This window comes from Perna viridis, chromosome 7, assembly GCF_037379345.1.
Source record: "Perna viridis isolate PV_CMFRI_1.1 ecotype Kerala chromosome 7, ASM3737934v1, whole genome shotgun sequence".
NCBI classification, from domain to species: Eukaryota; Metazoa; Mollusca; class Bivalvia; order Mytilida; family Mytilidae; genus Perna; species Perna viridis.
In genome coordinates this window covers 40,821,762-40,833,797 of record NC_142451.1, presented here as the reverse complement: position 1 = coordinate 40,833,797, position 12,036 = coordinate 40,821,762, and the positions used below count along the sequence as shown (strand labels likewise).

At 32.1% G+C, this 12,036-nt stretch overlaps 1 protein-coding gene across 3 annotated transcripts in view; it reads left to right on the top strand.

Moving 5' to 3' along the window:
• Window positions 1–12,036, top strand: part of LOC148612714 (semaphorin-5A-like) — a 126,405-nt gene that overhangs the window by 87,674 nt on the left and 26,695 nt on the right. For all 3 annotated transcript variants that reach the window (XM_088594377.1, XM_088594376.1, XM_088594375.1), the window contains 3 exons: window positions 4,294–4,402; window positions 4,935–5,040; window positions 11,887–11,985. In XM_088594377.1, coding sequence (XP_088450503.1) covers window positions 4,294–4,402; window positions 4,935–5,040; window positions 11,887–11,985 — 314 coding nt within the window. The remainder of the gene's footprint in view (window positions 1–4,293; window positions 4,403–4,934; window positions 5,041–11,886; window positions 11,986–12,036) is intronic.

The window sequence follows — 12,036 nt, the reverse complement described above, 5'->3', positions numbered from 1 at the left end:
AAAAGTTTGGAAGAACTTAAAATTTTATGTCTGATTTCTTTGTTTTAAGAAATTAGAGGAAAATGGTCTTCATGCATTTTTAACTCATACTGTTAAAGTTCATTCTGAAATTGCAGTCTTTTGACTATCTTGATTGAAGGAATCAGATCATACATAAAAAGCTTTAAATGTACGCTGAAAGTGAAGTTACAGATACATTTTATTTCCATTAATTTGATCAAATATAACTTTTGAACAGAGTTTTGTTTTCCACAAAATTTACACAAAATTCTTTACTCTATCAGCAAATTGCAGAATTAATGATAATGGTATTAAGACTTCTGCATTAAATTGTCATTGTAAATCATAAAGGTTAGATAAATATGAAATAAAAAAAAAACTTGGGTACTGGTTTTTGTGGTTTGGTCAAATGTAAAATATATTTGTTGAAAAAATAACAGATATGATGAAATTTAGAAATACAAACTTCAACTAAAAACCAAACTTTGACCACAAAAATTGATACCCACATTTAAATCACCCTTACAGTATGTATAATCACTAAATTGACTGAAATTGCTGTGGAAGCCCTTACATTCATGTGTATCAATTTTTGTGGTTTAGGGGAAAAGCACAAGTTTGTGGATTCTTGAATTTGTGGTTTTGATGATCCTGTCATACAATTTAAAGTAAATAATTCTTTTCGTTTGGAATCAAATTTTGTGGTTTACCTTACCCAAGAAAGCCACGAAAATTGGTACCCCACGAACAATAGTACTTTGACAGTACCTATACCCTACTACCAAGAAAGAGGGTTTTCTGCTTTACCCATGTATGTCCATTTATTTATTCACCACACTGTTTCATAACAGTTTCTCTGCAAGTATGGATCCAAGGACTGACTCCCTCCTTCAATCTGTTTGTCAGTTATACTTAGGGGTACCAGTATCCACTTTATGTGTTCTGTAACTCAATATATACGTATTGAAGATATGCACTTCATATCATGGAGAAATTTGATTAATTTTTTCTTACATTTTTGGCACATAGGACTTAGCCATGTATATTGTGACACTGACAAATATATAATGGTGATGCCGGTCCAGACATATATTCTTAATTTTGGGTTCAAAGGTATCATTATTGGGCATGGGCTCATAGATCTCTTGTTCATGATGGGTAGCTTATTGCTGAAATCATAGAATACTTGGTTAGCTACATGTAGCTAGAGTACACTGGACCACATACTGCGAGATTTATATTAGTTTCAATTAAGCCTTTTCTCCTTCATTAAACCTATGCTGATGTAAGCATAGCACTGTGGAAGATGTATGTTGCTAAAGTGTGAGCTTAAGTCTTTCATCACCATTTCTCATTAAAAACTACAGTAGTTTTTGTGGTCTTAATTACCCAAGATTCTGTCTGCTAGACACCTGCGATGAGGTCATTTCCTGTTCTGTTGAGAGCAGGTGTAAGGGAGGGATAGACTATTTATGTTTTTTCTTTTCTTTGATTAGCTGATGAAGAGACATTTTGTTTTTAGCTTTGTGGTGTATCCCATTCCTAAGATAATAAAAAGGATATTTTTGTTATGTTTGGAAGCAAAATGACCTAATTAAGATTTTTAATTGGCAATTTCAGCATAAAGAACACATTTTCATCAAACTATCATCATGTCATAAACTTAATGTTTTTCTGTTACCCCACCTTAGAAAACTGAGGTGAAATGCTGCAATGTAATGTTGATGGCCTTTAGTTTCATGATCAATGCTTCTGTAAAAAAGGCTATGGATGCACTGCTGAACTGGTTCTTAGCTGAATATTTTCAATTAGAAAAAAATGCACAATGAATGCATTGTTTATAGGTACAAATTGTGCTGTTTCTTAAAAACTTTAAGCATCTATTTCACTATTTATAAAAAGGGTGCACTTGACATGTATGTGGTCAGATTCGGAACATAATGTAGCTGTAAAATTGTAAAAGTTATGAAAAGACCTTTTTATGGAAAAGATAGCTGAGTAAACTAAATGTGTTGTAATTGAGGCCCTTATTTGTCACATTTGAATAAGTTTGTAAGTATGTGAGAAATAGGTTTATGGAATTGAGCAATCTTATAGTGAGTAAAACAGTTAACTTCAGGGGGCCATTACCTGATAATTAGTCTCAGGTAAAATCCCTAGAGTGCCCTGAAGTTAACTATTTTATTGGCTGTGAAACTATTGGCAAGCCATAATGTATGACACACGTATAGAATGTTGTAGTATATAGTTTTTATACATTTTTTTTTTTTTTTTTTTTTTATGAAAGTGAATGTTCTCATAAATATTGGTCAGAATTTGAAGAACAGAGTATATAGCTGCATTTGTGGCTCCATTAATTGAGGCTTATATCTATATTGTTTATTGTTACAAATGTAAGCCGGATGAATTCACAATAAACATTGGAGGTTTTTACCTCTTTATTCATGTTTTATGAGAGGATATTTGGCTTGTGATCAGGAGAAGGTATACCATGCACAAAAAAAAGATCCTTTATTATAGTATTTATTGATACATGCAGATCAGAGTTGTTCCTTGCATGTCTCCATGCCAAGAAAAAAGGAGTTTGATATGTAAATAATTATTGTGAATCCTAACAAAAAGTGAGAAAATCCTTGATTTGTTTTGGTAAGAAGTACATTCTTCTAATTGTTGGCAAAATACAACATATCTTAATCATGACTGATGGAGATTTATGCACAATGAGCAAGTTCAGGAAGGATACTCTTTGTTTACATCATAAAAATCAGTTTGGCTGACATACTTTTCAAAACTTTGTTTGGCAGTTTTCATTTTCCATTTCTGGCTGTGGTGGTACAACTACTTGCATTAGATAGGGGTGGGGCTAGCGTTTACTTTGAAAAAACATAAAAGTAGACTTGCTTGAGGGTAGAAATTTGAGACAAGAACTATGTATTTATGACATTGAGCTTATACCAGCTGTTGAATATGAAATTAGGGCTAGATTAAACAAAAACAAAATCCACATATAAAGTAGGCCAAGTCCTTTTCCCTTTCCTAAAAATCAAGTGCTTAGTCCCTTAGGCCCTATAAGAAATACAAAGACTTTGACCCCTATCTTCCCAAAAAAAGTAAATCCACAATTTGCAACATAATCAAATTTGAATATGCATTAAACATTTTGACTACTCAAAATAGAAGATTGCAAAAAACAATGTATTAAGGATGTCTACTCAGTATGAAGTATTATCAGGAACAAATGACAATTTATTTCCTCTTTAGCTTTTGCTTATTTGAAATTTTCGAAATACTGTGAAACCTGTCTAATGTGACTTTCCATAAGAGAGCAAAACTTTGGTCACATAAGGCAGGTGATTTTTATAAACAGGTTCATATCATGTAGAATAGACTAAGAGGAATATTTAACAGGGATGATTTTGTTCCGCTTTTTAGTGGAATTCCGCTATTTCAAATCCAGATTTTACCATTACAATTAAAAAGTTACAGATTCTTTTCTGAACAGTCAGAAAGCAATGTATTTCTAGAAAAACTTCCACATTTTTTGTTTTTCCCCAATTTCCTTCTTTATTTACAATAAGCAAAATTATGTCTGGCTACTCCACTATGTGGAAAAACCTTAACAAAGTTTATATAGTTAAAGGTATACATTACTATTTCACAGACATGACTTTTTTCTGCATTTTAGTTGAATTCTGCTATTTCAAATCCAGATTTTACCATTATGATTCTTTTTTTTTACTGTATATTTATTTTTGATTTAGCCAATTTCCATTTGTTTGTAAAATCTTCTTTAATTGAAATACAGGAATACCTGTTTTAACCAACCCCATGATAATCTGAAAACCTGTCTAAACCAGTCACTTTTGAAAATCACATATCAATCGAAATGTATTATGAACCTTGGTAAACTGAACACCTGTCTAAACCAAACAAATACTGAAGGCTAAAAGAGATTCTGTAAATACAGATTTCACTGTGATAATCTTTCAAGGAGGTAGACTTGGAACGTTTATATTAACCATTTTTACATCAATCTCATGTAAGCATCAAAGTAACTTGGACTGATTTTATTTTGTTTCAAAAGAAAGCTTGAAAGGCTTTGGTGAAATTGAATATGATACAAACATATCACCGATTTCAAGACTTATGTCTCTTACCTTAGGTCTACATCCTTAAGAGAGATTGTTGCTATTAAATACATGTGGTTGCTAGGGCAGGTTTGACTGTATTATAATTGTCTGAAACATATTCATTCAAGATAAATAATTCCAAGATTTTTTTTCATTTTTTCAGATTTACTTACAGACACACAGGCATTTAAAACATTCCAGCATGAAAATCTTACAGGAGCCATACAGTTAACAGTAGATATCCCCAGGAACCAGTTACTTGTTGGGGCCAGGTCAGTACATGTATGAGATGTTGGATAAGATAAATGATTTGCCTTTATGAATCTGTAAGCAAGTGGTTCTAGTTCAAGATTTAGTTTGATAAACAGACAAAAGACATGGAACTTACCGTATACTATAGATGTGGTAATTTTCAATATATTCGCAGTCACAAAATATCAGCAGTAATATATCAAATTGTAAAATTTCTTGTTATTTTCAGTGTGGTGTTAACAGGTCTGGCCTGGGTTTCATACATGTAAAAAAAAATCTTGAATCAAGTTTTTTCTCATATCTTCAAGTTCAAGTGATTTGATTGGTCGAAACTTGAGTTGAGGAAAAATTTAAGGAAAATTTCAATTTGAGATTCTTTATGATAATGGGACACTGACTGCCTTAAATTTACCAATGCAAAATGTTTCAAAAGTTATTCTTCCTTCATACTAAGTTTGTCTGAGAATAAAATTATTTCATAAACAAAGGCAAATAATTAAGTACTTTGATTAAGCATGCTTTATTTGACATGGCCCACTGTTTTATTTTTAGAGATGTGATATTACAACTTAGTCTTGATGACCTAAATATGTTAGACAGTGTTTCATGGATGCCAGACACGAGTATTTTGACCGAATGCTCCGCTATTAAAAAAAAGGTTTGTACAAATAAATTGTACCGAAAAACTTAAGGAAATGTATTTCAGAGCATGATAAGCTTTCAATAAGATTTCCAGCTTTGTTGTTCATGTTTGTTATGTGTACCCACAAAAGGTCAAAACTGAGTGTCAGCAAGAAAGGGAACCAAATATTGAAAGTAGTAAATTTTATGCAAAGTGTCAACTGCTACAACTGTTAAAGTCATGTGATTTAAAGGTCAAGGTATTATGACAGCAAGTCAAAAGGCATGATTTTTTAAGTTAAAAGGTCAAGTTTGAAAACTGCAAGTCAAAAGGCATGACTTATGAAATTAAAAGGTTGAGGTTTGAAAACTGCTAGTCAAAAGGCATGACTTAGGAAGTTAAAAGGTCAAGGTTTGAAGACCACAAGTAAAAAGACATGACTTATGAAGTTAAAAGGTCGACGTTTGAAGACCACAAGTAAAAAGACATGACTTATGAAGTTAAAAGATTAAGGTTTGAAGACAGCAAGTCAAGGGCCTGACATTTAAGTAATAAGGCTATATTTCATGATAATAAGAGCATATTTTCTAAATGAGAACTTTCAGGATGCATAATTATACCTGTTGTAGGTGCATGAATGTCAGATATAAAGTACATATAAAAAAGCGGTTAAGCTGAGGTTTGAAGTGTACTGAATTGGTTTCTTTGATGAAAATACAAATCAGCTGGCATAAGTCTTTACCATGATGTACCACAGTTGTAATGACTGCTTTAATATATTGGGTAATTGCTTGATTGGGTACATATTTGACTGGGTCAAAACATTTGTGTGGGTGAAAAGATGCAAGTATCTCATGAAAATTTTGTGGACAGGTTTTTAGCTCACTTTGCCAAAGGCCATGTGAGCTATTGCCATTACTTAACAATTTTTCAAAACTCTTCTCCTCTGAAACTACTTGACCAATTAGACCCAAACTTGGTATGAATGTTCCTTAGGGTATCCTGCATAGAACTGAAATGGGGATTTTTGATCCGTCGAAAAACATGGCCCCTGTTACTCAAAATAGAATATAGGGTTCAGACAATAGTTTTTCGCATATATATCCAAAACGGTTAGGTTTGGCCTATTTTGAAAGGAGTGAAAGTGTTTAGCATGATGAGGTCCATCTGTGGTCAAATATTCATTTTAATCTATTAAGCCATGTTGGAGTTATTGCCCTTTTTCAAAGTTTTTTACTACTTTCTTATGTTATTTCTTTCAAAAATCTTCTGCTCTGACACTATTTGACCAATTGGAACCAAACTTGGTATGAATGTTTCTTGGGGTATCCTGCATAGAAATGATGTGGGGATTTTTTATCTGTCGAAAAGCATGGCCGCCATTACAAAAAATAGAACTTAGGGGTCAGACAATAGTTTGAAACAACTTGTTTAAAGGTGTGTGTATATGCCTTAGAGACTGCTTCTCTTAAATTACTAATTGCTGTTTTTTTTTATAACTAATCCTTATCATTTATTATCTTGCTTGCAATAAACATCGTATTTTTTTCTGTCTATATGCTGACATTACAAATCTTGGTGATTTTTTTTTTATGAATATACACCTGGTAGAATGTGGTAGTAAGGAATAATCAAGGAAACCAAGATTCTAGCGGAAATTAAAAGAATGAAATCCAGGGATAAAGACCTGACAGGGAAAACAGACACACAACAAAGAACATAAAATAACCTAAATAATACATACAAAGAAACAAAAGTAAATGAGCAACGTGTACTCCACTAAAAACTGGGAGCATGGACCAGGTGCACTGGTAGGGTAAGCGTTCTCTGCTTTTCTAGAAATGCCCGCCAATTTGCTCATAAAATGCCATGTCCAGAGTAGATTGAAGAGGAAAGGAAAACTATGGCAAGTTTAGCAAATTAGTTCTCATGGTGCAGATGGATACACAAGCACTTCGTAGATGTATAATATATTCTTAAGCAATTATAAACACACAGTACAGGCTCTGCTCCCTCTCCCCCTCCAGGTTTGAGATAAAAATTGGCAGAAAAGTATGGTGAAACCTGTTTTAAACCAATCCTGAATAAACAAAAAAACCTGTCTAAACCAAACCCTGAATAAACAAAAACCTGTCTAAACCAAACCTGTCTAAATCAAACCCCAAATAAACAAAAAACCTGTCTAAACCAAACCCTGAATAAACCAAAAAGCTGTCTAAACCAGGTACAGTTTTGAAGGGCCTTTAACATGAACCTAAATAATCAAACATCTGTTGAAGCGGATAAATTTATCAGCCTATAAAGGTGGTCATTTTAGTCAGGTTTCACTGTTGTCATGTACATGTAGTTAGGCACCAACCATTTTTATACTTAGGGGAGGCAGAAAAAAATCGATGATTCTATATTTTCCCCACTACTTAACAATGTAGATTTTCAAATAAAATTTTTTAACTTTGGCTGCTGTCGAAAAAAAAATTATTTTCATGCTTGCATGTAAAAATTTTCTATCTCAACATAAAGTCCTAGGCCCCCCCATCAGAAGAAAATGGTCTTTGCCTTAAGTATACATGTACTGACAAATTACAGAATTATCTACCAAACTGTGTGGATGCCCCACCCATTCCACCTCTCATTTAAGGAGGTAGACCTAGGGTAAGGGACACAACTCTTAAAAATCATTGGAACGTTTGTATTCAGCATTTAACATCAATCATATGTAACCATCTAATTAACTTGGATTCATTTTATTCTGCTTCAAATGAAAGTTTGAGTGGCTTTGGTGAATTGAATATGATACAAACATATCACTTATTTCATGAGTTATGCCTCTTACCCTAGGTCTACCTCCTTAATATAGAGATTTTTCAGGTTTAATTTTGTTGCTAGTATTTAATATATATGAGCTTTGTTACTCAGCTGTTCTCCAAAAATATTCAATATTAGATAGATTCTTTACAAAATTTTTGCCCTGGTCTTAGGTTGCTGCTGTGTATGCCTTTAATCTACCTATATATTTTACTTGATCCCAGCTTGATGGAACTCTTAAAAAGCTATTTGTACCTCTTCACAGAAGAGTTATCTCTATAATTGTAAAACATTGTTTGTTTGTCTGCCTTCTTTATTACAATAAACAACTCATTTGTCTTCAAATACCAGTACTGACCTTTTTAAAGTTAAGGCAGTGGGTATGAAATCGTAGTTCCCATTTATGGTGAAGTTATGGGTTTTCTTTTTCTGCCATGTCTTTGATGACTATAAGTAACGGTACATTGTTTTTGTCCCCCTTCTCAACGTCAAAGGGGACATAGAAATACAGGTTTTGTGCATCCTTCCCTACGCTTGTGAATGCAAACTCCTTAAAAAAAACAGCTTGACTGGTTTTGTTCATATTTTGTTGGATTGTTATTTACCATATGTACGGTAGTTGATCTTGTTGTATAGACATTATTTTTACTGGAGTTATTGGACTTTGGTGAATTTGTACATGCTACACTATACAAACACTTTGAGGAAGCAACATCTCAGTCACCATTTGTAGATGATCATATTGCCATTTTGATTTGAAAAATTTTTCCTGAGTTATGGGGCCTTTGCACTTAAACCTTTTTTTGGGGGTCGTGCGAACATACGGCTTTTTTTATATGAATCGTTTCTTTCTGTAAGACATTACCTCTGTGAGCTAGCACATCAAACATAAGGTCTGGGTGTTAGTCTAGTGTATACTAAGCAGTGTCTTTCTGCAGATTAGTACTTGCCCTAATTGCTCAGAAATATTTTAGCAACTTTATTCAACATGTAGTAAAAAACTAGAACATACAAGTATTTTTTGGAGGGGGAATTGATTGAATGAAACTAAAACAATGTGATGCAACATGTCATTAAAAATTCTAATAATGTTCAAAATCTTTTTGGAGAAGACAAAATACCTTTAAAATTCAAATGTACTATCTGATACTTTGGAAACTTGTTGTTCTTGATAAATATCAGACTAAAATTTAAACAAAACCTGATTCTTGTGAAAGACTGTTTCTGTATTCTTCTGTAACACAAATGTTTACTTTATCTAAAAGGTCTGGGGAAGGTAAAAAGTTTATAGTGAGATAACAAAATTGATAAATATTTGAAAACATTGGCAGGTATCTGATTGTTTAGGGCATCAATAATCCTGGACAGACACTCTTAACTGTGAATAATGTAGTTTTAAACAGAACTCAAGAGGAATTTGTCTCAGTTGTAATGTTTTTTTTATATGTTATTGAAATATGGTTATTGTCATGTCCAGTGAGCTTATCTATTATTTAATTTATTAGTTTTCCCAGTATGAATGTTTTGTTGAATTCAAATATTATATAGTCTGTTTTATCCAAAAGGTAAATTTTCCAGAATCTTTTGTCGTCTGGTATTTTTTGTCAAGCCTAAAGATTTACCAGCTAGTATATTTTAATTTGGTGAAAATTTGCTTGTCCCCGATGGTTTCCAGATGAGAATTGATCAATGAATTTTTTAATCTTTGCAAAGTTGTTAAGTACCATAAAGTACAGGTTAAGTTCAATTTGCAGTAAAATCCCAACAGAGTTTTTGAGTTAAGCTATTTTTAAAATTTTTCCATTCCCCTTTTTTTACAGTTACTTACTTGGCAGGATATCACTTAATGTTCCATTAAAACCCTATTTTTTTATTATTTGCCTATGAACACCAACAATTTTTTGACATGGTCTTATGTATATGTATTATGTTAGGCATTAGAGGCGTTATACTGGGTTACTGTTCATGTCCTGATGATTATTTTTTTTTTCAAATTTGTACATGTGTTAAAAAGAAGTAGCAGAATGATGTCTTGTAAACTTTGAAAATTGATACTAAGAAATAAAGTTTATTTGAAGGAAGTCATAGTCCAAGGGGAATAACTCAATTACTTTGAAATTACAAATAGAATTTTGATAATTTCCCAAGGTGCCATATATTCTGAATCTGTGAAGAGCTCAGTTCAAACACATAAGTAGAATTATGTGTTTAATTGTTACATGTAGAGATTACTTTGGTCTTGTTGTTTTAGTTGTAACTTTTTATACAATAATCATAAAGTATTATAATAAATCTGTCATGCTTATACAGAAAAATTGATTTCCCACAAAACTCTTTCAGGAGTATTAATTTGTTTGGCCATAGAATTTGTTAATTTTGTGTTTACATTTCTCAAGAACAAAATTTTACAAGGGGTTATATTTTATTGATCTTAAACTCTTTTTTGAAAAATTACATACAATGTCAATTAAATTAGACATTGAAATACTGTGAAAGAACTTTAATTCGTGGATACCAATTTTCATGGATCAGGGAAGATACCTTAATTTGTGGATTCTTGAATTTGTGGTTTTGAGGTTTTCAGTATATACATTGATGACAATCTCCTTGTTTGAAACAAATTTGGTGCTCAGGCTCACCCACAAAAACCATGAAAATTGGTACTCCACGAACAATAGTACTTTCACAATAGGTATATACATCGGTCAGATCTCATAGTAATCAAAAGCATAATATTGAATACAATTTCCTGCACATTTGCTATTTCAAAACTTTACCCCTCTGTCACACTCAGTACATAACTCCGCCTCTTTATGCAAATAAGTACAGTACCAATGAAGTAGCTTCACAGTTGAGCTCATGCCTTGAGAAATTTTTTTCACATCCTGTATAGCAAAACCTATAAGAATGGAATCAGGAAGCAGCTACAGGTCTACAGAGGAGATTGTATTGAATATTGTAGCATTGAAGCAACCCGCTATTCCCTATTTGGTCCTTCAAGAAATCCTTGTTGGTCCTGACTAACATTCACATTGCAAAATTCACAGATATCATCGCATCTGAACAAATAATGCTGATATTTAATCAGTCAGGACCAACTGGACCAACCATTTTAGGGAACTTTGGAATAATAATAAAAAAAAAATTAGTTGTGATGATATCAAACAAATATTTTTTATACTTTTGCCTTAGTATGCTTTGTATGAGTAACATGTAATAGTAATTGAGTTATTGACATAATTTGGCATCAAAACTGTTTTACATTAGAGGTACTTGACTTAGTTTGATATCTCAGTAATCATGACATTATGTTATTTGTTTTATAAAGGCAACAAAGTATTAAAGTCACATACTGATATTTTGACTGAACATTTTTTGCATTTTTTTTAAAAGAGGCAACTTTTCAGTGTTGTGCCTTGTAAAAACAAATAAATCAACGTTCTTCAAATAAACAGTGTATTGTCATTTGTTTTATGATTTCTTATCAGACTAACAAAAACATTAATGGAAAATTTAATTGCTTTTTTTCTCACTTCATAATTTTTTTATTGGAAAAGAGTAGTCTTTGTAAAAATCATGCAAATTCTGAAATATTCAATACACCTAAAAAAGGCTAAACATTTTTATTTTTGATATTAAGTTGTCTTGTGGGATGAAATTAAACGTATTATCATTCATTCCATTCTGTCTGCTCATAGGAGATAATCCACATTGAAAATCCAATAGTTTCTATGGTATTTTAGCATCATTTACAGAGTTATCTCCATTAATTTTGAATACTACAGTACATTCTATATAATTTTTAACTCCTAAGAGCATGAGTGATAGGAATAGCAACATGCTAATTTCTGTTTACTATAACATTTTCAACAAAATATCAAAAATAAAAATATGTCAGCTTTCCAACCATGAATCACCTTTTGCATGATTCTTATCAGGAGTACTATTTATAAAAGAACACTTATCTCTGACCTTGGTACATTTATTTCATTTTTTCTGAGGGATATTTTCTTCAAGTTATTATTTTTTTTATTTATTTATTTATTTTTTTTTTTTTGTTTTGGTTTGTCTTTTTAGGAAGTTTGCCACAATTATGTTCGTGTGGTCATGGTACATGATGACTCAGTTTTTACATGTGGAACATATGCTGCCAATCCTAAATGTAGTTGGAGAAATGTAAGTAGACCAAGGAAGAAAACTCTTTTTAGAGTGAAGTTAAATTGCTGC